The sequence below is a fragment of the Nelumbo lutea genome, chromosome 7 (assembly GCF_056320005.1).
Source record: "Nelumbo lutea isolate HS-2025 chromosome 7, American lotus-T2T, whole genome shotgun sequence".
NCBI lineage: Eukaryota > Viridiplantae > Streptophyta > Magnoliopsida > Proteales > Nelumbonaceae > Nelumbo > Nelumbo lutea.
The window spans coordinates 18,852,970-18,879,338 of record NC_142690.1 but is presented as its reverse complement, the minus strand read 5'-3'; the positions used below and the strand labels follow the sequence as shown (position 1 = coordinate 18,879,338).

The 26,369-nt window shown below is 38.6% G+C and overlaps 1 protein-coding gene across 1 annotated transcript; it reads right to left on the bottom strand.

Annotated features, from left to right (window-relative positions):
• Positions 1 to 471: 471 nt before the first annotated feature.
• On the bottom strand, positions 472 to 23,439 carry LOC148845460 (uncharacterized). Its single transcript, XM_088955113.1, has 8 exons — positions 22,717 to 23,439; positions 21,825 to 21,881; positions 21,611 to 21,721; positions 21,308 to 21,537; positions 20,974 to 21,232; positions 12,150 to 12,329; positions 1,023 to 1,187; positions 472 to 944 (listed from the first exon to the last, which is right to left on the bottom strand). The coding sequence occupies exons 3-8, from the start codon at positions 21,653 to 21,655 to the stop codon at positions 768 to 770; spliced, it is 1,056 nt and encodes a 351-aa protein (XP_088811239.1). The 5' UTR covers positions 21,656 to 21,721; positions 21,825 to 21,881; positions 22,717 to 23,439; the 3' UTR covers positions 472 to 767.
• Positions 23,440 to 26,369: the final 2,930 nt, after the last annotated feature.

The following is a 26,369-nucleotide window of genomic DNA, read 5'->3' as shown; positions in this document are numbered from 1 at the left end:
TCAAATAAAATTATTTTGAAAAAATAAAAAACAAAAACAAAAAAACATGGTTCAAAGTTCAAACCATCGATATGTATCATGCCGTATCATACAATGTGTATTGGTTTACAGGGTCACCAAAACAATAAATACTGAAAGTTATGGCCTTTTAAATTTTAACAGGTTTAAATATTAAACAGGTCGATTTTTTAGAGCGAAAGAAGGAAACTCTCTCTAAAAGGCTTTTGTCTTTTATATAGGGCCACTTTTGTATGAAAAAAAGAAAATATTAATTTTTGTCCTGATCCCGATTACCTGTTTGGTCCTTATTTTGGAAACATAAGGGAACTTGACAATTTAGAAAACTCAAATCATTTATTTTGTAAAAAGTCCTTAAACATTAATACACATCTTAATGTATCTACTTGCGATCTATGAATTTATCAAACTGAACAAGGAAAAAGGAAAAAGAGCATTGCACATTGAAAACTCTGGATCCCAAAATCCATCATTTAAGATTTCATCAACAAAAAGGAGTTCAATTACAACATCAGAAACTATTGGCCCTTTCAACATGATGAAATAAAATGGAGGAAAAACGGAGGTTTTTCCAATCTAAAAGTGTATTGGCCCTTTCAACTTAATTTTATAAAATCTAAACTAAGATATCAAATATTGAGAAAATAATAGTACAGTATACAATACAAGTATGTGGGCTATATGATAGAAGATGCGCAAAATTGTAATAAATATACAATGATAAACTGATGAAAAGAATTACAGTGCTACTAGGTATTGTAATCTGTGTGGTGGAGAAAATGCTCATACTGAGTGTCTTTGAGTATCTTGTAAACATCCTCCCAATTGTCAACTTGCTCTGCTGGGGGTTTTGTATGAATTTTAACTTGCTGGCTCGTTAATCTTCTAATTGGAACTTTAAGAAACTCTTGAACATCAGCTAAGGCCTATTAACAATGATGTGAGTGAATGAGTGTAATCACCAGATAACAAATAAGCAAGAAAAAAAAATTATTGGCACTTACAGTTTTCACCCTATGGTTATTGATAAGATCTTCATAATACAGGATTATATGCCGAGTCCTATTGAAATATTGCAATGACTCTGCCATGATGCGTTCAGCATGACTAAGGTCAGGCAACAACCCAGTGACATTGATCGTTGGCCTGTATCGTGCCAGTATCTCAGCCTGAAACAAGTTATTGAACGAGTGCATCAGCATAAATAAAAATTAAAAATATAGATAAAAATAAAACCTCAATGGCAAAGATAACCTACAAGGAAGACAATAGTTAAACTTGATTTCTTTTACGAAAAAGATAAGATCCACCAATGATTGAAAGAGGATAAAAGCTACAAATGGATCAGCGAAAAGATTCTCAAGTAAGATGCTAAAGAGAATCCAAATCTATACCTCAAAGAGAACTGAACAAGAAAGGGGAAAACAGAAGGCTACAAAACATAAAGCTACCCAAGGAGAGAGGTACCCCAATTCAATTATTGCCTTGCTAACCCTCCCTAGAAAGGCAAGAATAGGGAGTTAGCTCGTTTACAGATCCAACTAAAACTCTACATGCTAGATATCAGGCCTCCGTAACTGAATGTCCCAATCTCTAAGGCTCTACTATGTTTCCTCTCTAATGCAGGAATTGATAAAAAGAAAGACACCATGGAAGAGGATATCAAGTTTCTTTAAATTCTTATACCAATGGCAATTATGTGGTTTTTAATTTAGTTATGGCTGCAACTTGGGTGGGCTTAGGTTGAGGCTTTGTTAAATTTTGAATGGACCCGTCCTGAAAGCCAAAATCGATGCAATGTAAAATCTTCAACTTGGATACCTGAGTTGGAGAAACTTTGGCTGTTTGGACCGTTTTTGGGCATGACACATCAATCCATTCAGTCCCCTAATTGTCTTCTTGGTCAAATAAATACTGAATGTATTACTCTTTTACTCCAAACCCATGGTAATGTGTCATGCCCTAGGACACTTCCAAACAGCAAAAGTTTTTCCGAGTTGCACCCATATACTTATTTGAATTTTGTCAATTTGAATCTTTTAAGAGTTATTTTCAAATTTGTCAGTGTCATAGTAATAGAGGAAATCATTTTATAGGGCCATAATAGTTTAAGTGTCTTTATAGAGAGTTTTTAAAATATGAACTATGGCTGTTATCAGTTGAAATTGGGTTTAATTCAGTGTTTTTCTTTTTCTAATTCACAGTTATAAGGATAAGATAACTTTTTTTATCATTATTAGTAGGAGCAGTCTTGTAACTAAGTTTCTTATTCCATTACATGTACATATGAGGGAGGGCCAATGGCCCTCACGTGCTATTTTGCAATTACAATCTTTTTCCTCTTTCTTTCTTATTCAATTCTCTCCTCTCTTCTGTTCTCTCCCTAAGGGGTTCTCTGCTAACTACTGGTGCCATTTTTCTTTCTATCTTATCTTCAGGGGTCAAAACTTGTCCATTTTACCTGATTTTGGTGTCATCAGATATGTTATTCAGTTATCTATCCAATGAGACCAACATCTTGTAAGTTGTAAATCTGATTTATTCTGGGAGTGAAGGCTTTTTATTTTTTATACAAAGGTTAACAGTCTATGACAGAATTTCAATTTTCTGTTTTTTTAGGTCACTCCTGGAGTTGTTTTTTGTGTTTTTTTTAGTTTTATTAGAATATGTGATGGGTTATCAAGTTGTTTCAGGAATTGGAGTCTTTATGGGTTATCTACAGGTTTTAGTTTAAAAGTATCTAGAAGTTTTTTGGGTCAGTTCCTAGTTCAGTTTGAAGTCTATAAAGGGAAATTTGAGCTCTTATGTTGAGTCTCCAAATAGAGCCATTACAATTGCAAATTAAAAAAAGTTCATTTGATGAATAAAAGTTTCATTAAGGCTCTGTTCGCTTTTCGGTAAGTTACTTACCCAGGTAAATGTACTTGCCCGGGTAAGTGTTTCCCAGGAAAGACTTACCCGGGTAAGAACATTTACCCATGTTCTTTTATTTCCCATGTAAATAAGGCAATGACCATTTTAGCCATAAAAAACCATTATTAAAAGGGGCAGTTTTGTCCCATTCAAGTGTTGGCAATTTTCCCCCCAGGTGGGAAAGTTACTTACCCACCTAGGAGATGGGTATCACTTAAACTTTCCCTGGTCCCCACATAAATCTGAGAAAAAAAAAACATGGGATTCTTGGTCAATGGGAATCAAAATCCAGAAAAAGAACGCCCCCTAGGTGGCTTCTGGGTTTTTTAGATCAATAAGTAAATTCTGGTTGTCACCAGGTATTTTTCTATTTTTAACTCCTCTCATTTATTTCTTCTTTTAAGCAATCTATCTCTTCACTGGTCACTAGAAACAAAAGTTATTTTCTTCTCTACATCTCTAATCACCTAAGTTGTCTTCCTTCAAGTTACAAAACTGACAACTGGATCTGAAAGCAATAGAATCCTACCTGTCATACATCAATCTAATTAAAGTCCTTTACTAGATCATCTAAAATCTAGGGATTATATAAACCTTGTCCTTGAAGAAGTTCCGCCATATTGACCCTATAGAGTCCCCCTCCCCAATTGACCCTAAGCACACCAGGAGAACCTCTCCTCTCTGGTACTTAAAGGCTCAACCAGTGCCCAAGGATCCCAGGTTCCTGAGTGAAAAATCCATCAGAATTGAGATCAATAATCATTGATGGGACATGGGCCTTCCACAACAATGGAAAGGAATAAGTTGCAAAGCCTACCAAGGAGTTGTAGGAGTCCACTAAAAAAAGGCTATTATTGTCAGCCTTTCAACATCTTGAATCCCCCTTCCCCACACAGATGGTAGATCACCTTAGGCATTCATGTAACAATATCTAGGTGTTAGCCTCCCAGCCATTAACACATGCGATATAGGCAAGGAGCTCATACCATTGAATAACTAATTAGATCGTAATAATCTTTTAGTATTGCAATTTTGGATGAATCTATATTAAAAAGACTTGGGAACTCAAGAATTAAAGGGTGATCCCCCGGCCAGAAATAATACCAGAAATAGACTTCAGAGCCTTCTCCAGTTTATAGGTGATATGCTAATGAAACCGTCTCTTAAGTCTTACCTGCATATTTCCTGCCATAAGGTTGCCCTATGGAAGGAAATATTCATCAAAACTCTAATTATTCATCAAAAAAGGTTGTCCTATAAGATGATTAAGTAGTAAGGAGTCGCAATCATGTCCTGACCTCCCACATTTAATGGTTCTCCAGGCCAAGGAGTGCTCCATTCATTATCTGAAAATGTTGTAATCCCACCCTTTCTCCTTGAATGTGTACACTTTTGGCCATTTTCACCTTTACAGGGCCCCATAACTCATTTGATCTGTAATTAGCTCCTAAAGAAAGAGCCAAAAATTTTGATGGGAGTGCACCTTATCTGGCCATTTCAGCAATGTCTAGCACCACAACTGTACTTTGGTATTGACCCGCATTTTCGTAAGTTAATATTTAGCCCGCATGCATCTACAAAGTGGCTGAGTATGCATCTTAGGGAAAGGTCTTCATGGGCATCCTCTTGTAAAAGTAATGGCATTGTCTGCAAATTGACGCAATGATGTGATGGGGCTGTCATTGCAAACCTCAAACCTTCAAGCCATCCTCCTGATTCTGCCCACCAGGTCTTCATGGCATCCCTATATGGCCCGATTACCTGAAGCAGTAACCTAGAGCTGGGTTTAATAGGTCCAAGACTGCTCTTATTCAATTGAGGTTTAAACAAGCCCAATCTGACCACACCTTTTTACTTAAGAAGTCTGACAATCTTCTCCCTACTCTTATTGTTTATGTCGATGATATCGTTGTAACTGGGACTAGCATCTCTAGCATTGCTGAGGTGAAGCAGTTTTTGAGTAGGACCTATGAGAGCAAAGATATTTCCTAGGGATTTTCTTGACAAAAGGATATGCTTGATTTTCTTAAGGAGACAGGAAAGCTTGATGTTAAGCCTTGGATACTCCTATTGATCTAAAACCATAGGCTTTATGGTGCAAGTGGGAAACCTAAAGGACAAGGGGAGATTTCAAAAATTGGTTGGCCAACTATTGTATCTATGTATGACGTGACCAGATATTTCCTATGTTGTTAGTGTCATTAGTCAATATATTCATTCTACCAAGGATGTTCATTCAGCTGCAGTAGAAAGGGTTACTGCCTAGTAGTGCCTACCTTAAGGGACAGCTTAGACATGTCATTCTTTTCTCTAACTATGGCCACATGAGGATTAATGGGCTTACTAATGCAGATGGAGGCCAGCCAGTTCCATGGATGATAGAAGGTCAACTTCATGTTATTGCCCTCTTGTTGCAGGTAATTTGGCATCTTGGAGGAGTAAAAACAATCTGCTGTGGCATGGTCTAGTGCCAAAAAATAACACAGTTGTCAAGGAGTTAACCAGATTGTTTTTTGGGCCAGGCCAATCTCAAGGGTGGACCATCAGAAAGTATTAATAATAGTATTGCCAATGGTTTTAGGGAAGGGACTTGTTGAAAAAACAAAAAGGAGTGAGGAAGGTGATCGAGAAGTTGGAAGGGGGGCTTCTGCGGCATTTTCATTTCCAAGCAAGGAACAGAGGAGGAATGGGCGTGGGTTGTTACCAAGTATAAAGGGAAGGAGGCAGTGAATCAGAGAGGTGTTCCAAAGAGTCTGAAAAGCAATAGTGATGTTCAAGGTAAGGAAACTCAAATAGATGAGGGGAAGATTGATCAAGATAAGGATGCCACTAGGAAAGATGAGAGCAGAGGGGGTAAAGACGAGAAAATCCAACTGACTAGTGTTGCAGAGAAGTTTCATGCTTCATAGGTCAAGTTTCATCATTGTTTGAGTGCTGCTTTCATTAAATCTACAGAATGGATTGATGTGGTTAAATCAGGGCTTGAAGATCAGTATGTGAAAGAGAATGCTAAGATTAATATCGAAGCTGATGTTGAGCATGGTGAAGTCTTGGCTGAGGAAGGTGGCTACAGTAGGGGGTGGGGACGCCAAAGATGGGCTAACAGTTGTTCGTTCAGGAACATTGATGTGGTTTAGAAGGTGAGTTTCATAAGTGTGAGGAGAGGATGGGGTTAGAGGTAAGAAGAGGATGGTTGTTCAGCAGGGAGGGTGGAAAATGTGTTGAACAAGAGTACAGGTGGTTTAGAGGGTGGACAGGCAGAAGCTGTGGGCAGAAAAGGGGGCAAGGGGTTGAGTTTGGATTGGACAAGGGATCTTTTGAGTGAGTGGGGGGATTCTACCAGGGTTGTTAGGTTGAATGGTGGTCTGAAACAAAAAGGTTTCAGGAAGGGTAGTGATAATAATGGGGATGGAGAAAGTAAGAGAGGGGAAATAGTTGGTTGGGATGATGTAGTCGGTGTAAAAATTGTGAAAGAAGGAAAAAATGTAGGACTTTTTTTGGGTACTTGGTGCATTGCACCAGTAATAACCCTCCCCTTTCCCCAAATGGGTGGTTGCGGGAATCGATTCCACGTCAATGCTGGAGCGAACCAGCTAACATACCAACGAGCCACCCCTCGGTTGGTTGAAAGAAAAAACAACCAAATGGATTATGTGAGTTTAGATGAAATGCACATAGTAGAGTTTGATTGACACCGATGAGGTTGTGAACAAAGAAGTGGAGGTGAGTAAAACATTGGGGTTGTCTTTTCTTTGGAGGGGGGAGGTGAAGTGTGTGCAAGGAAGGTGTTTAAAGAGCTCGAGGAGAAGGATCAGGAGAGTGATTAATTGGATCTTGGACAAGGTGGTTTTAGTTTAAGGGTTGAAGATATACAAGATAGACAAAGGTCAATTAGATGTGCAGGGGGCATTGACAAAGAGGGTGGAGAGATGGATGCAGTTCAGACCCTTGAGAAGAATGCAGTGTCAAAATCAAAGAGAACCATTGAGAGATCTAAGGACTTCTTTTATCCAAGGGGCTACAGAATGGGGGTAGTCGATCCACCAACCCATAAACCCCCCCCCTGCTACAACCAGCAGGAGACCTTACCAACCAACCAGTTGGCACCTTGCAGAGATCTAAGGACTTGAGAGATTGAAAAGGAGTGCGAACACAGTGAGACACTTTAGTTATCAGAAAAAACATTGAGTTTTTCAAATTTCAAAAGTATTCAATGCATTAAGAGGGGGTTTATTTGGGGTTGGACCTAACAGGAAAGTGAAGAAAAAAAAGTTAAGAGATTGCTGCTCAAATCATTAGTGGAGATGAGTGTTAGAGCAAAGTAACGGGGTTTTTAAGTTCAAGTGTAAATTTGGGTGGGAGGCTGTGGTCTTTTCGTTGATTTGGAGAGTTGTAATGTCCATTTGAGTTTTTGAGGTTGAGATAGGTTCTGGTTCCAGGAACAAGAACCGATGGGTCATATATATATATACACTAAATAAATTAATATTATATATAATATTTTTAGTAGGTTTATTATAATCGGGGCCATTGGGTCAGAGCCGGTTGTCCTGAGAACCGATCAATTTGGTTCTGGATCAAAAATTACAGACCGTATCGGGTCCAGTTCAGTTCTGGGTCCTTAATATTTCTTGTCGGGTAGACTCTGGTTCTGCATGGACCCAACCCTGACCCGACCCATTGACAGCCTTAGGTTAAGATTTTGGCATTGAGTTGTGATTGGGTGGTGGGATGTTTTATTATTTCTTCTCTTCGGGTGATTGCTGGTCACCTTCCTTGTAACCTTCACTTTTCCTTTTAATAGACTTTGCTTTACCTTAAAAAAAATGCTGTATTGTGATAATCAAGCTGCTATTAATATTGCCTATGATCGAGGACAACATTACAGAACCAAGCACATTTAATTAAGTCAGACTAGCATTTTATCAGGAAACGTGTAGTTTCTCAAGATGTTTGTCTTCCTTATGTCAACACAGATAGGCAGCCCAGATTGAGGGAGAGAGTTGAGAGAACGAACTCTTCATGAGCCTGCTATGTATTGTTATTTATTTATTGATTGGCCTGATAGTGTGTTAATAGGCCTAGGGCTGTCAATGGGTCTGGTCTGGGTCGGAATCAGCTGGAACCGGAACCAACCTAACATGAAATATTGAGGACCCGGAACCAGACCCAATATGGTCTGTAATTTTTGGACCCGGAACTGAACTGATCAGTTCTCAGGACAATCGGGTCTGACCCGACAGACCCGATTATAATAAATAAAAAATAAATATTTATGTTTAATATATATTAAATATTATATAATACATATTATATACTATATATAGTGTATATATATATATAATTTATTTATTTAATGAATTATACATTATATCAGGTCGGGTCTGAATCGGTTCGGGACTAGGTGGAACCGGTTCCGAACCGATAGTAATCGGGACCCTATATCAGGACCCAGAACTGACCCGTCTGTTCCAGTTCCTGGAACCAGAACCGGCCCAATCGGTTCAGGTCCGTTGGGTCGGACCCTATAAGTATTAGTGGGTTCTCACCTTAAGATCCATGATCTTGAGGTGATTAAATTTGGATTAAATTTAGTGGATTATTGCTTGCTAAATCACAAGTGTTGTATAGCAAAGATGTTCCCCTTCATTTCTAGGGAGATACAATGGATAAAGCTGTTTACCTAATAAATAGGATGCCACCCAAAGTTCATCATCTAAGCTTTGTCCCAACAATGTGGCATCAGCTACACGAATCTTATTTTGCCATTCTGTTCTACTCATAACTAATATCCATTGTTGAATTATTTTTTGATAATAAAATAAAATTTTTAAGAGAGAAAAAAGAAGAGGATACAAGAGAGGTGACCAAAAGATCCAAAAGTCACCCGAGCACTTCTAGCCCCCTCAACATGTAATAAATCACTTCTTATGGGTATTGTAGATGGTCTATCTCTACATATGACCAAACCATCTTAGTCTACCTTCTCTTATTTTATCACCCACTGGAGCTCCTAGGCTCCTTCAAATAACTTCAGAAATATAGAATTGGAACAAGACTCTGCAGTAGTGATAAGTAAACTGACAAATAAGGAGATGGTACCATGGAAATAGGATCAAGAGTGGAAAAGTCACTCAATTACAGGCACTTTTTGGTAGAAGGGACTCAAGGGTAGTAGCTGGTTGGTTAAACAACAAACAACAAGGGCTATGGAAATTTACAGACACCATTACAGAATGGGATAATTACTTATATACCCTGAGGTTTGAAGAAACTACTTATATGTACCCTGTAATTTCAAAAAGTACTTATATATACCTTGTAAGATGGTCCCACATAACACAAATAGGCAATCTGTTAAGGAAACATTCAGGACTGTTTCACATGCCCGTTATTTTTTTCCAAAATCCCAAATGTACCCTTCTATTGTTTATCAAACTAAGATGTTGTGTTTCTGTTACAAACCACTACAGCAATTTCTCATCAGTGACACATGAGACCACTGCAGTGATCAGGCAAAGAAATCCCTTGGGACTCTTATCCTATGAGCACTCTCTCCTCACTCCTCAGTACCCCAATGTTTTTGTCTCTTGTTGGCACAAAAGATCAGATTAAGATGTTTTTCTACTTTCAATGGGGGAGCAGGGAAGACCCAAACCTGAGATTGTGGCTCTGCTTTAATCTGGAGAACTGGCTGTGAACGAGGGAACAAAGGTGTGGAGTGCTCGATGAGAAACCAGATGAGAACATAGCAGTGGCGGGCTGTAATAGGTTTGGTTTCAGACCTGGCTTTAATGGAGCGGAGATGAAAACCTCACAAGTAGATGACCACCAGTGATTGCAGCTAAATATTACCAGCCACAGTAACAGATCAAGGTAGATTTCTACCTTCTCTGATGTCAGCCAGGTGAGACTGTTAGTCTATAGCAAGTGACGGAGCTTCAACTGTCAATGAATGGTTCAAACTATAGAGACCCAGGCACATCCTCTGCTTCATCTATAAAATAGTGTAGAGGGTGACTCCCGCTCAGCGGCAGTAATGAAGAGGGAAGAAGAAGTAAATAAGTAAGACAAGGTGTTTGATGGTTGATAGTGACAATGGAGATGCAGTTGGTGACAGTGGCTCAGTTACAGTGGAAGTGGAGCTTATTTCAACAGTTGATGATGCTCAGTTTATGATTTTACTGCAGTAGCAATGGAAAATGGGGGAAATGAAAAAGAAAAGGAAACGGAAGAAGAAAAGTGGAGAAAATGGGGAGATATCAATTTTGATTAATTTTTAGAAGGGAGAAACCTAAGAGAATGAGATGATTGGCAAATTTGTAGGAATTCCTTAAGGGGCAAATGAAGAGTGCTCGATTTCGGGAGGAAAGGCCCATTGTCGTTTTCTGTTGCTCATCCTCAGCGACCACCGTCCTTGAATCCTTCTTTGTTTTGTTTAAGTGGGTGCCCACTACTGTTCTGAAAATACCACCACGAAGAAGTGGGAAGATATCAATTTTGATTAATTTTTAGAAGGGAGAAACCTAAGAGAATGAGATGATTGCCAAATTTATAGGAATTTCTAAAAGGGAAAATAAGAGTGCTCGATTTCAGGAGGAAAGGCTCATCAATGGTATATTTTGAAAATTTAATTAACAGTTAAGGACATCTTGACCCTTCACGTTTTGTCTGCTATGTTTAACGTTTGAAAGGTCAACAAGGTACATATAAGTAACTTTTGGAACTATAGGGTATATATAAGTAATTTTTGAAACTATAGGGTATATAAGTATTTTTTGAAACTATGTGGTATATACAAGTAGTTTCTTCAAACCTCAGGGTATATAAGTAATTAACCCTTAAAGAACTGCAGTGCTTGATTTGGGAACTGAATGTGACCCTCAATTGGGTTTTTAGATCAGCCAAATGTTAGACTGACACATTAGAAAAACAAGGGGCAAAAAGGGAACATTTTCCACGGGCAAAATGTAGGGTCTGTTTGGTTCACAGTCAGAATTGGAATCAGAATCAGAAATGGAATGGTCAATTCCCATAGTCTGTTTGGTTCAGACAGGAATGGGAATGGGAATGGGAATTGGAATCAGCAGGAATGGGATTTCATTCCCAAGGGAGGGGGATGGAATGGCCATTCCCTCAAATGGGAGAATGCCATTCCACCAGGAATGGGAATGGGATTCTGATTCCACCCAACCAAACAGTTGGAATCGGAATAGCCCATTCTGATTCCAATTCCAGACCCCTATTCTTACAAACCAAACACAGCTGTAATTAATAATCAAAACGGGATTGGGGGCTGCCAGTCCAAATCAAGGGTTTCTGTTTGACTGTATATTATACATAGCCCATTCTTTTATTCACTTAATAAAAGTTGTAACCTTGCCAATTAAAAAATATTAAAATTGTGAAGTTGTGAACCATGACAGAGAAAAGCTGAATGGATCACAAAGATACCAACCAGACAATTTCAAAACTTGAATTTCAATTCACAACAAAGAAACTTCCTCCTATTTTCTTAAAACTGAATTAATATCCAACGTAAAGTTAAATATGATGAGGACTGAGGAATAATCATGCCAAGGCATTCAGGAAGTTGAGGGTTCACCACTTACATGGATCCTGCCGACAAAGAAGGCAAAGCAACAATCAGAGTTTACAGATAACACAATTATACTTTTGACTGGGGTTCACATGGACAGTCAGGTGGATGACGGCTCTATTAATTCACCAAAAAATAATGTGCATATCTGATGGTTTACAATCATTTAATGTGGCTGATTTCCGCAGAACTTTTGAATGTGAATCATCCAATGGTGGTGCAGAATTCTCTGAACATGGACCACATGGAAGTAATGCAGTCCAGACCAAGATAAATGCGTACGTGCATATCGTGAGGGAGGGAGGGGGAGAGAGAGAGAGAGAGAGAGAGAGAGAGAGAGGCACATTAATTCTGAATGCTGATAGAAGATCACTTTTGTTGGATTGGATGATGACTCATCTGGACATCAAGGATAGCTCTAGAGTATTCTTCAGTGATCAGCATTGGACTAAACAAGACTTATATGCATGTGCATCTGCGATGTATGTCTCTGAGACATTTGTTTCACACTGTAGTTGAGTGTTTTCTCAACACTCCCATCTCATGTACATTACCATTTTTTAGTTTAATAAAATTATTGTTTTATTATCAGAAAAACTAGAATGAGAGAGAGAGAGACCTCTTCCTTCGTATGCACATGAGACTTGTGTGTGCCATTCAGCTGCTTTGCATCTTTGTCAAAAACATTTGCCAGTACAGAGATAAGTCTTCGCAAAAGATTTTTCCGGAATAGAATTATCACAGAAACCCCCTTCCACTTGAAATAGTTGGCAATTTGCTGGTGATAATCCATAACAGCCTAAAAAGATATAATCCATAATTTAGACAGAAGGAATATCATAGAGATAGAACATTTTATGCATTTATCCAATGAAATCAATATAAGACACGGCATCAATTTATACAATTAGTGTTTGATCAAAATTAAACTGTAGAGCATCTACATTTGAGTATAATACAAATATATAGCCTCAATTTACTCTACAAGATCAACTTCAGTGATACAATTGTCAAAAAGCATAGAGACTGGGACACATACTGCAAGACATGCTTTTCAAACAGCAAAAAACACAATCCAACAATTTACTGTTAGAGGAGATTGTAGAGATAGTGAGTCAAATGGCCTTTCCTCCTTATTTGTTCCCTTATCAGTCTTTATTTTTGGGTTAACGGGCCTCCTTTTTATTGGCGTGTCACTGTCTATTCTTTATGTCATTGAACCAGCTGCCCTATGCCAGCACTCTTGTAATTGCACCTAAAGTTATGATTGGTTCTAATAAAACACAATTGGGGCACTGAGAGAGAATGAATAGCTCTCTTCTCTTCCTTTTCTTCTTTCTTCGGAGCTTCTTCCCTTTTCTCTCTCTTTTCTCATTTTCTTTAATTCAGGATCAGATTTATTGCTGGTTTGGTTTTCAACTTGGTATCAGAGCATGTCTCACTTTCTTCTTAGGCCCATGCACAGCGTGTATGGAGAATTGATTGATGATTGACTGTTGGTTTATGTAGCCTAATTGGAGGAGGAATACACATTCAGATTGAGGCCCAAGACAGGCTCTTGTAGATTTTCCTAAAAACCCTAGCTAACTGGAGAAAGCGAACTAGGGTTCTAGAGACTGATTCAGGTTGGTGTTTGGGGCTTGAAAGGAAGCTTTTTGATCAATTTTGAGATCGATTCAAGTTGGTGAGGATTCTGGAGTTCCTGGAACAAGCTGCCACAATTTCTCTTCTTCTCCCAGGCTGAGGGTTTTGTGAAACCCTAGACTGAGGTGATAGAGGAGTTGTTTTCACTTCAGGTTGGTGTTTTATGGTTAGTAGTACCATATTCTTGTTTTCATTTATTTTAGGGAAAATTTTCTTAAACTGCCCTTATGGTTTAGCTAATTGACTAACTCTACCCTTACTGTATTTTTATTTGATAATTTACCCTTACTGTTTATATATTGTCTTAAAGTACCCCCAAGTTTTCTGACAATTGACTAATTACTCCTCTGCCGTTAGGGTTCCATCACAATGTGCTCACATGCTACATGACTGTAATATTTTGAGAAAATGACAGTAATACCCTTTCCGATACCAGTATTGATTTATCGTTGAAACCTTTTCCAGTGCCGGGGTGTTTTCAGTAGCTCTCTCTCTCCAGTGAAGTTTTGAAATTCAGCAGGGAGCTTGTCACTGCACATTTCTGGAAGCAAAATCGCAGAATAATTCGTTAAAACGACTTGACCTGCTTCGGTGGTTGCGACATGTTGTTCATGTAGCTTCTTTATAGCTACAACCCACCTGTCAGAGAGCTGGCGGAGATAGACGGATTGCGGCGTATTGCTTGTGTATCTAAGCCTCCAAAGTTCTAACACCAACCAGAGCAGAGAATAGAGAATTTTAACTTTTCAAACAAAAAATAGAAATCTGACGGTTAAAAGGGGATCTAATGAACATTCTACAACTTTTCCAAGTTTTCTTTCTGAGATTGATGATGGTTTCTTTTGGTAGGTGGGATTTTGCTCTACTTTTTGTTTGAGATTTGGGAAGGAACCCACCTCAAGTGGACCATTGGGGCTTGGGTGATCGTGGGAGACAATCAGAGCATTAGACCAGCCTGTTCATTTCTAAGAATGATTTCTACAGTGCAGATAGTTGTAATGGCGCTTACTGTTATCGACAAATCAATTGACAGGAAATACAAGACAGGTTATGTATGGCAAGATTTCGTGGATGACGACAGCCAAGGACGCAGATGGAGACGGAGACGGAGACGGAGGTGGAGGCAGAGACAGAGATGGAGATGGAGATGGAAAACGGAGGCAGAGGCAAAAATGGAGACAGAAATGGAGATGGAGACAAAGCAACCTACAGACTCTGGGTTTGGTCAAGGAGGGTTTGTACTCTATAGAGACATTATTAGATGCAATGACTATTGTGAAACTAGACGATACCAACTTTTGGCTAGGTCTCAGTTAGTGAGAATTCATGTCTGCAATAGAGGAAAATAGGGGTACATCATTGTTAGTAAGAAAAAACCCAAGAAGCATGACCCTACTTATGAGAAGTGGATGCAAGAAAACTACAAAGTTATAGGATGGTTAGTTCCATGCAGCCTTATGTCAACCAACACTAAGATTCTAGCAAAAGACGAGGTGACCCTATCTCAAGCATATGCTTTGATTAGTAGTGAAGAAAGCAGAAGACAAGTTCAGATTGTAAAAGGTCCAATTGACTGCTTTGACAATATCAAGATGAAGCCAAATGTTACTAATGAGAAGAAGGATGTTGTATGTGAATATTATAAGAAATCCCAACACACAAAGGACACCTATTGGAAGTTGCATCCAAAGCTTTTACCTGCAAGGTTCAAGAACAGTAATAATGGCAAAAAGAACAGGAGTAGGAGAGGCAGTAATGCTAATGTAGCCACCTCTTTAGAGAATGAAAAGGGGCCTAGTGGTGAGAAGTATGTAGGGAACAGCTTGCAGCCACTAGAGCAAAGTGTGAGAGATATGGCCAAATCATCATTCACTTAGAGTCTACTGCTACAGCTCTTACTCCTCCAAGCAACGGCTCTTCTTCTGCTTATGCACACTCATATATTCATTCCACCGCAAACCATGCTTCCATCTCAGGTAATCATAGGGCCCCCTAGATAATAGATTCTAGTGCTTTTAGTATATCCCATTTATTTACTCCCTACCAACTCCCATCTGGCCAAAACAAAATTTCCCTTGTTTTTTGATGAATGAATAAACATTTTATTAATCTAGAAAATTAAGAGTTACAGGCAGCCCGAGGAGATGAACATAACTACAAGGTAGCCCAAAATTTAAAAAAAAAAAAAAATCCCAAGAGACCCCCTGTTTAGCAAGTGAGTCAGCCATCAAATTTGCTACGATGGCTCATTTGCTCCTATCTTAGGCAAGGGAGACATCAGGACCTCAGACTCCCTTACCTTGTCTTTTGTCCTTCACATAACGTAACATTTTGGCATACTTATTATGTTTTTCAAGACATGAAATCTCAAAAGTTGATTGAGAATGGCCACGAAGCGAATAAGATACACCTGCTAGGCATGCTTGAGCAAAGCCAAGTACCACCTCAAAGAGCAACCTTTGGATGAAATGTGTTCGAGTCAATTAGTTGTGTCATGTTATGTCACTATTGCCTAGGTCATATTTCTTTTTACTTGTGAGTTTTATGATTTCTCAAAGCATTGTAGAAACTCTTACCCCACAAGTAATAAAAGATCTACTTTTCCCTTTAATATTGTTCACTCTGATGTGTGGGGGCCTTACTATTTACCTTGCATGGAGGGGTGATCATAGGCCGAGCTAGGCTTTGCACTTATGATATGGACTCCCGAGTTCCAAGCTTGAAACATAAGCCTAGGTCCAAGCTGAGCGAAGCCTATGTCATCTATATATAAAATATTACATATATATAATATTTCATATTAAATGGCATATAATATGCATATAAATTTACTTTATACATTATATAATATAAAATGTTATATATAATATATCATAAGTGTCATACTATAATATTTATGTAGAAAATATATAACATAACATAAGATAACATATATACATGTGTATACATTATATAAAAAATACATATCTTTACATATATGTGGTCCAACCCGGGCTTGGGCCAGGCTTCAAGTATCAGGCTAGGTCGAGCTTGAACACAAAACCAAGGCCCAAGCCTGAAATTTCCAAGTTGGGTCGGGCTGTAATCATCATCCCTACTTGCATGGGTGGCTATAAATACTTTATTTTGTTTATTGATGATTTTTCCCATTATACCTAAATTTACCTTATGCGTTCTCATATTGAAGTACTAAAGCTTGTAAAGCAATTCGATTTGTACTCATCCAGTTTGATACCCGCATCAAAATAAGGAATATTTTGAGAAAGACATTAGCTCTTATATTAAGAAATTTTGGGGTCGTTGGGGTTGTTCACCAAAAAAGGCAAGTGGGCAGCAACCCCTCATATTATTTATATTAGGGAAGCCCTGATAAAAGGGGAAAAGATAGAGCTACCCCCAAACACTAAACCAAACATAAAACAGCATAAAAACAGTATATCGATAGTATAAAGGACTCTACAAAAGACCCCCTCAAGTTGGGTTACACAATATCAATCATTCCCAACTTGTTACAAAGCTCAACATGATGAACAGAAACTCCTTTTTGTGAAGATGTCACTATGTAAGCTAACTAGTTTGTGAAAGTAATGTAAAGAGTACAAATTTCACCCATCTCCAACTTCTCTTTGATAAAGTGCTCGTCTAATTCAATATGCTTTGTTTTAGCATGAGGAACAAGGTTGTGACTATTGCATGATACCAATGGCAATGGCAGCTTTTTTTATCAATAAACATGTATTTTATTTAAATTTCAGATTGTAAACAGCTTATACAACTTGGTGATGGGACTGTTGATCCCTTTAATCCCTCATTACAGTGCAGCCCAAAATAATTGTTGTCTCAAATCTCAATGCCCCTGTTTTGCTAAACAATCAGCTAGCCCATTTGCACTCCTTCAGACCCATTTAAATTCAGCCTCGACCTCCTTTGCAATTTTCTCCTGTTCCCTAATCACATGTTTAAACGTCCACGGGGTATGGCTGTTGTTTGCTGCCCAGGAAATTACTACTTTTGAGTCCCCTTCCACCTCAACATGTTTGTATCCTTACTGTTTGGCTAGCTTTGAACCTTGTAGTAATGCCAAAAGTTCAGCCTTCAGTGAGTTTTTTGTGCCAATCAGTCCTGAGAACATACCCAATATCCTCCTTTCAGAATTTCTGAATACTCCTATTCCTAGAAGGCTCAGATTTCCAAAGGAGCTCCCATCAAAATTCAGCTTCACTTTATTGCCTTCTGGTGGCTTCCGCTCCAGCCTTACTTTCTCCCTTACTCTCGACGACTGTGCTATTTCAGACCAGGTTCTTAGAATGTCTGTGACTGAGAAGACTTGAAAGCTATCCAAGGATTTTACCCAATGAGCTACTTTCACCTTAATGCTGTCAATCACTTCCTCTACTATTTTGCTTCTTTCCAAGAAAATCCTGTTATTCCTCTCCTCCCATACTATCCAACAAATTGTTGCTTTTGTTGCTTTCCACATTACCGCCCCTCTTTTCTTTTGTTGTCTCAAGAAGTCACGGTTGAAGAGTCTTGCCACATCTTGAGGGGGAGCCCACCTACAGCCAAAGAGAGTACAAAAGAATTCCCAAATTCAAAGCACAAAAGAACATGATATCATTAAATGAGATAGGGTCTCACCACTTTCCTTACACAGCACACATGAGGAGAAAGGCGAATGTATGGCCTTCTTCTTTGCAGCATATCACAAGTGTTTACCTTACCAAGGAATATTTCCCAACAAAAGGCTTGAATCCTCTGGGAAATAGGCTTGCACCAAATTTCATTCACAAGGAAATCCCCACCTAGGGGGTTGGGGGAAGCAAATGCTCTGAAGAAAGAAGAGCAAGAAAAGAGACCGTCTGGAGAGCCTACCCAGATTCTAGAATCTAGGTATAAGGCCATTGGGTTGGTCATAGGAAGCCCCAACTCAAGGAGAGTGTTCTTCACCCATAGCGTTTCAATCATCCCATGTGCCATTACACAGTACTCAGCTTCTGCACTTGAATGAGCCACCACTTATTGCTTCTTACTTTTCCATGTTACTAAATTTCCTCCCACAGAAGTGCAATACCCAAATGTTGACCTCCTATCATCTAGGGAGTATACCTAAACTACATCTATATAGGTTTCAACCTTCTAGCACCCATTGTTAGCATACAATATGCCTCTTCCAGGGTGCTTTTTTAAATACCTCAAGACCCTTTTAGCAGCTAAAACATATGAAGTTTTTTTATCAGTAAAACATATGAAGTGTTAAAGCATGCACATGCTAACTGAGGACACCAATAACATATGCAATATCTGGCCAAGTCATAAAGAGGTACAACAACAGCCCAACAAGTCTTTGGAACTGTCTTTCATTCACAATTGTATCTCCTACACCATCTCCTAGCTTGTGATTAGGTTTAATAGGAGTGTAAGTTGGTGTGCACCCAAGTTTACCTGCATCCTATAAGAGATCCAAGATATGCTTTCATTAGGAAATGAAGAAGCCTTTCTTGGGCCTAGCAACCTTAATCCCAAGGAAATATTTGAAGGGACCTAGATCTTTTACCTCAAACTATGAGCAAGTAACTGTTTCAACTTATATATCTCAGCCTCCTAGTCACTCGTGAAAACAGTATTATCCACATACAAGTTTCTTGCCTTCCCTCTTCACAAACATTGTATGGTCTAATTGGCACTGTTTAAACCCCATTTGTTGAAGAGCATTGTTGAACTAGCCAAACCAAGCTCTTGGTGACTACTTCAACCCATACAAAGAATTCCTAAGACAATAGGCAAACCTTCCCTCCACTTCCCTTCTCATGAAAACCTAAAGGTTGAATCATATATACTTCTTCCAAGTCCCCATTCAAGAGGGCATTCTCCACATCAAGTTGATGAAGATGTCATCCTAAATTGCTTGCCAAGGACAATAAAACCAGTATGGAGTTCATCTTTGCAACAGGTGTAAAAGTTTATGTATAATCAACACCATACATATTTATGAAGCATTTAGCTATAGAGTTTAGCCTTAAATCTCCCAATAGACCCATCCGCTTTGTGCTTTACTATGAAGACACACTTATACCCAATAGGCTCCTTCCCTTCAAGAAGATCAACTAGTTCCCACATGTTGTTCTTATATAGGACATTAATCTCTTCTAGCATAGCTTTAATCCATTCAAAGATTCTATGGCCTCTATAAGAGATTTAGGGATAGAAACACTAGACACAACAAAAATGCAAGCACGATATGAAGGAACTAAGAATTAAGAGAGGCATAACGAGCAATAGGGTGCCTAATGGTGGAAGATCTAACACCCTCACAATGGGCAATAAGAACATCAAGGCCATTAATGATAGCGTAAAGGTAAGGGAACAATACCTAGTTGTGAAGAAGATGGACTACAATGTGGATCTACCTCCTAAGAGTCCATTGGCATTGATTGCACAACTTTTGGTTGCTCTACACTTTGATATACATATTAGACCTAATGACAATGACAATCACGAAAAAAGTCCACGTCCATCTTGCATAAAATGTCAAGCCTTCCCCCTCTGCACCTAAAGTCAATTAGTTCATTTGCAACTAGGACTCCATTCAATATCTCTCTCCCTAGCATAAATGCATTCTAAGGGTTAAAAATAAAAGCAGCCAGCACCTCCTTCAACTTACATGTGAATATTTTCCCTAGTATTTTGTAGAAACTACTGATCAAGTTTATTGGCCTATAATCTTTCAACTCCACTACCCCCTCAATTTTCGGAGTTAGAGTAAAGAAAATCACGATTAAGCTTCTCTCCAACATTGTACACCTATGAAATTCTTCCATCCCGTTCATCGTGTCTTGCTTCAGCTTGTCCCAACACTTCTTGTAAAATAACAAAGTGAAATCATCATAACTTAGGATTTGCCCCCATCAATCTCATTAGTCATCCACCACCCCTCTCCTTAAATGGGTTCTCTAACTCATCTCTTTTCCTTGTGTGTCCAACCTCCCAAAACTTACCCTTTTTAGAGTCAGTCTTCTCCATTCCTCCTTGTAAAGCCACTTGTAATAGTTTATAGCTAAATCAAATATGTTCTTTGACAATGGCAATAGAAGAAAGGAAGTATAAATCACTAGGATCCATTTGAATATGGCATACCCAATACAACCCCATCCAGTAGGACACACACAACAAAATTATAGCTACATGCTTATACAACAAAAGTACCATAAACAGCTAACCTTGGAGAGTGGTTCCCCCAATACATCCTAAATCATCCAACACCATCTCATGCTAGATTATCAGCCAGTTTTGCTGATTTCCAAATCCATCTAAATGAGATGTTTAGCAAGGATATCAAAGCTGAAGCCTTTCTGATATACAAATTCCAAGAGCCTTCCACCTCATCTCTAGAGCAGCTTATAACCACATAAGACTAAGAGTCCCTTTCCACCTCCATCTGAGCTGGTCCTACCATGGTCAATGGTTGAAGGCCCTAAAGCATTGATCCATCTAATCACCACCAACGAGACATCCTCCACCACATGCTCAAGGTTTAGTGAATGCATCAACATGAGGCCTTGGAGTAGGGACAGGTTCTTTGCTCTTGCAATCTCCAATACCCAATTGGGGCAACAAAAACATAGAGAGACTAAAAGTAAATTATATTCTGCATCACCCCATAATCACAGGGCATAAGCTTAATCAGTATCACTTTTCTCATAATTAATGCAACTTTATAGTATATATCATGAAAATAAAAGTAGACATTGTACATGAAAAGACACGGGAAAGATAATAAATAATAGAAAATTAAAATAAACCTGGTTCAGCATCCACTTGAACCCAACTGCAGCCACACATTCATTTTTAGCGGCACTACTATTCCATTCTAAGTTATAGACGGTATCCAATGTTGTTAGGATGGACAAAATATTACTTCTCCTTTGTTTTGAAGAGAAGATTTCCCCATTAGAACTAATGTTTGGGTGACTGTTCAGCAAGGTCTCAAACCACCCGCTTCCAGATCTCTGCATGGATAAAATAACAAAGAATCGGACAGGGGTACATGCACATTCCGCCCTGTCAAAAGTCACTCATGAATTAAACCTTGCAAATAAGGCAAAAAAGTCATAAACAGTAATGACATTGTACAACCTGCTATAAGTTCTGGGTTGTGGAAAATGCAAAAAGGGGGTTTCCTCAGGTGGGATGCTATGTATATCACAATGTGCCCCAGCCTTCCCTACAACCAGAGGGGTATTGTTTGGCTTTATCTGTCTCAGGCTTACATAGCAAATGTACACTCCAAACGCCATTACAAAGAAAAAAAGAACCATACGCAGAACAAATGGTGCCCTTTTTGAGGTCTTGAATGAAAATATGTTCTGCAAAGGGAAACAAAAACAGTTAGAAGGTTGACAATACGGGGGGAAAAATCAAACATCACATGGAATTTACCTCCCTTTCCATTGTCCTGTCTCTCACATGAAAATTTACAAGCATGGAACATCATCTCATCCTACTTTCTTGCTTCTCTATGACCAGAATAATATATCCCATCCATAATGCCTGGCAAAAGATTTCAATATTTCGCATTATTATTGCATTATGCTGATGAAAAGATAGGATGGCATTTCAAGAATCTACAAAACTAAAAATAATGCAAAATTACCAATTCAGAGAATGATCACTGTGTTGGATATTCTTCGGTGCTAAATCTCCAAATAGACTGAAAACACAAAGAAAGGGAAAAGAATCAGCATTCCAATTTTAAGTGGTACAAAACAACCAACAAAACAGAAGTTCTTCCTTTTTTCAAATCAATTTATCATTTCAGTAAGAATGATAATAGACTGAACAAAGTAGATGAAGTTTGCCTTTAACAATTCCTTTTTTTTTTTTCTTTTTTTCTTTTGTTCTGGGGATGATTATTAAATGTCAATAAATTCAGTGGACCAAATGAATCCATTCCCTAATTGAAGAATCATCTAATTGTAACTGAAAGGGATGCCCGAGGAGACATGTACATTTACTATCTCATCAGGAATAACTTACAACATCAAGGAATAATCAAGACATGTCAATGAGACAAGATGCTTATGTATTTGGACTACTAATCAAGACATGTCATCAAGATGAGCTCTTGGTTACTAAGGTGGGTGTGTTTGTGTTTCATATATAGTATAGGTGTCCATACACTGTAATATATATACTATATAAAAAGCTTATATCCTAGCATTGTGCAAGAAACTGGCACTGTGGGCATCTCCATTGCATGAACACTACTTCACTGTTCCCACTGCAACACAAGATCGTATATACTTGATTCTCTGTTATTTCCATTCACCATAACTCCAATCCCTCCATGTGACCATCTCCCATTCCCAAAAGTACAACTCTTGAAAATGAACAAAAGGGCAACTTTAACATGATTTGCCATGAAACTTTTCAACCGAAATGTCGGTCGTTTTTCATTAGTCAGGTCAAATTTCTTAATTGGGACAATCAAAATCAGAAAGGAAAAAAAGAAAAGAAAAGAAATACAGTACGGTAATTCAGCTTACCAGGACGGTTTTCAAGCGAGTTCCGACCATTTCTTTACCCCTTTTTGGCAAATGCCCCTAGAGCTCTAGAAATACCATCGATATCGAAGTACCAAAGGCGCAAAACCCTGAAGAAATTCCTCTAGTCTCTGCTCAGCGGACAGCAACAGTGAAAGGCGCAACGATCGTAAGGAAGAAAGCGCGTGAGACTAAAAACAGTGACGCAGACACATTCAAGGACACAAAAATCGCAACTCGTTTCTGACCGGAAATGTCCGGTTTCGATCAATGTTTAAAACCCAAGAGGTGTAGTCAGTACTAAGGCTCAAGTGCTTGACTGAGCTAGGAAGCTACTAAGAGCCCGTTTGCGAGGGTTTTTAGCTTTGAATTTACCACCAACCTCACGAGTCGGGATCTCCTACAATACACTACCCCGTGAATTGAGAACATCTCCCTTGTAGAGACGATGAGATGTTCTCCATGTATGACTGCAACAAATGTATTTCACGGAGGCTTCAGCATTTTTTTCAAGACAGGCTTCTGCAATTTAACCTATATTTTTTTTATGAATGGGTATTTTACCAAATATATAGCTTGTAAGCTTTTTCATGTGTGTGTCCAACTTGCAAAGTGATTGTTGCTTAACGGATGAGATCTTCGGCAGACTCAAGATCAATTCCATTCCCACTGCCACTAGGGTTGGTGCCTGGGTAGGCAAGGGTTTGGGGAATGGGGGCCACCCCATTGTATAAACCAAAGAATATAAGTACAAGTGCGGGGTGAGTCGGTATGATAGCCAGTTCAGTCCTGTATAGACACTGATTTGATTCTTGCAACTACCAACTTTGAAAAACGGGATTATTAGTGTGGACCTGTGGTGTGTGAAAAAAAAAAAGAACACAACTACCCAAAAAATTGCAAAGCAAGAAGCCACAATTGGACCATTGGATTCAAACGCACAATACATTATAAGACTACAATATCAAACACTCTCCAAATCAAGATCGACCTGATTTCTTATCTGAGTGACAGTTCACCAATTGATCCACTTTGGGTGTGTTGAGCTTTAATTTAGCTACTTCCATTGATCCACTTTTGAAGGAACTACTAAAACAAGTTTCACCTAAAAAGCCTTTTATTTTACTTTAGTTGAACAATAGCATATTTAGACATTCCAGATCCAGATTTTCACCTAACATTGCTTATTTATTGCTATTTTCTGTTCATATTGAGCTATTTCATATGGCTGCTTTGGATAAGCCACTAAAAAACTTAAGCAGAAGACCACATTTTTGCATGATTTTCAAAATCCGATTGGAACGGATGGTCGGACCAGAAAAAACCAGGAATCAGTCATTTGTTTTTTCCTAAAATTGGATTTTTGTCAAAAAATATTGATTTGGTCAACAAACCACTGATCCAGGCGGTTGAACCATTTGAACCATTAAACAGTTTTAACTATTTTTTATTTTTAAAATTTTTTTATCAGAACGGACCGACTATTTGACCCAAGAATCAGACCCCTGACTAGTTCGTTGTCCAGGTTGGTTTTAAAAACCTTACATTTTTTTATTGTAAAACAGCCATTTTTTACTTTCCATGCTTATCAACCAAACATGTTTATGGGCTATCCGGTGAGGCCCACCTCGTAAAGGTGTTTAGAATATGTATATCAAAATTGTGCTTCTATCCAACAACACATACTGGCCACATCAGAATAACTGCACATCAGTGGCATCTTTCATGAATGGCAATATAAAATACAGGAGACTCGGTTTGCAGATATGTTCATGTGGCCAGCAATGTGTTGTGGTCAATACGTCGGAACTCATCTAACAAACCAAATTTCCAAAACTTTCAATGCGTTTTTCAAACAAAAATTGTAGTGGCCATTAGACACTTGTTTTCCCTTTAAGCTGAACTTGGTTGAAATACAAATTTGTTTGCACTAACACAAAACTATGATAGTGCAAATGACATGAGTGCAAATTTTATCATTAGTGTTTTAAATTTTACCTTATTTTGTTTGATTTCAATATAAATGAAGTAAAATAAGACCTAAAACAAAATAAAGTAAAACAAAATTAACCCAGCATTTACATTATTTATTTGCATTACCATGCATTTGTAAATTGCCATAGTACAAACTACAAATAATATTGCACCACAACCTAATGCAGCCTTAGATACAAACCTATAGTGCAAACTAAAAAGTGTACAGCCATACGCCCTCTACAGGCCCCAACATCCTCTCATAATTTTGTGAGAGGGGGAGACAGGGGTGGCACCCTATCCATATTTGTTAACTTCTGGCCTATCCGTATTTATTAGCTTTTGGCCCCACATTCATGTTTATCGGAAAAAAAAAAAAAAAAAAAAAAAATCCTAACTTCGCCCTAAGGGCTGTGTTTGATTTTATAGGTGTTTTTTCAATAACCGCTGCCATATCAGTAACATTTCTGCTTATTGCTATTTATTGCTTACAAGATTACTGCTTGGATATAGTGTTTATCAAATAAACACAAAGAAAAACAAAGACGCTTTGATTCATGTGAATGGAGCCATCGGGAAGTGGCTGCTCAGCTGGTGTGGCGTGATTATGATCCGGTGCATTGCGGGTCACCGTTCTAAAAGAAAAATGCTACCTAAATCACTAAACCTAACAACATTGTCGTCACCCTAGCAAAGAGAGCTCCTTCGCAAAACCTTGTTGTGGACGCCAATAAGTCTGCCCTCATAGAGAGAATGTCGTCATTTGAAGCCGGCAACCTATTTTTAGATCTGTTTTGCTTTCTTCCTCTTCGATGGCTTCTCCCTTTGCTATGCTGCCTTCTACCCTATTCTTATCTCCTCTCATTTATAGTCTCTCTCTTTGTTCTAGAGCAATTCAATTCAAGATTCAACCTAGGGATTGCCTTCTTCTAGAATCTGGGGATAAGTGAACTGCAATCCATTTCAAAAATCTGAATTGCATCTTTTTTCTAGTCTATTAGTTTTTCTTTATAAATCGCATCCTACCTGTAAATTTAGCATCAATCTACGGACAAGATTCAAGCCACCTAAAAATCTCAGTTCCACCGTAGGGGTGGACTAAACTATGAAAACCCCTAGAATCTAAGGATCGAGTCTTATTCCCAAACCATATTTTTTTGTTTGTCACTTACTCCAGGAGTTAAGATGGTGAATTAGATTGCGTCAATCATAAAATCATGAACAATTTTGATAAGGTCATGCAAACAAGAAACCAAATCTCCACTCCTGTTCTATCGCTGGACCAATGGGACGACTCACGATCAACTTGTTCGGTGTTCGTCTCCACCGGCGAATTTCTCAATTGCGGTCAATTTGCGAAGGGAAGGACAGCATGGGCACGACAACGAGTGGTTTGTACATATGGATTGGTCAATTAATTCACGGGAGACTCCGGTGTATGGTGCAGCTTTGGATAAGGACATGGCTGTCATCTTTGTCGAAGGCTTGAATCTTCGGTTATTTAGGGAATCGGATCTAGCCCAATTCAGTTGCCACTTTGGTTTGGACCGTTAGATTGACTCATGGCACTCAAATATCAAGAGCATATACCAACACTATAACATTCATACAAATGTTTCTTGAAATGCCACACCAAACACCCAAACTGCAAAAACGTTTATTAATGTAGACGGTGGAAAGTA

What these genes read in the sequence shown, in the direction of transcription:
- LOC148845460 (XM_088955113.1), bottom strand. Translation starts at nt 21,655, where the DNA reads ATGCTTGTAAATTTTCATGTGAGAGACAGGACAATGGAAAGGGAG. An exon ending in CAACCCAGAACTTATAGCAG is followed by an intron (nt 21,233 to 21,307) that starts GTTGTACAATGT and finishes GACTTTTGACAG; the next exon opens with GGCGGAATGTGCATGTACCC. An exon ending in TCAAGTGGATGCTGAACCAG is followed by an intron (nt 12,330 to 20,973) that starts GTTTATTTTAAT and finishes ATATCTTTTTAG; the next exon opens with GCTGTTATGGATTATCACCA.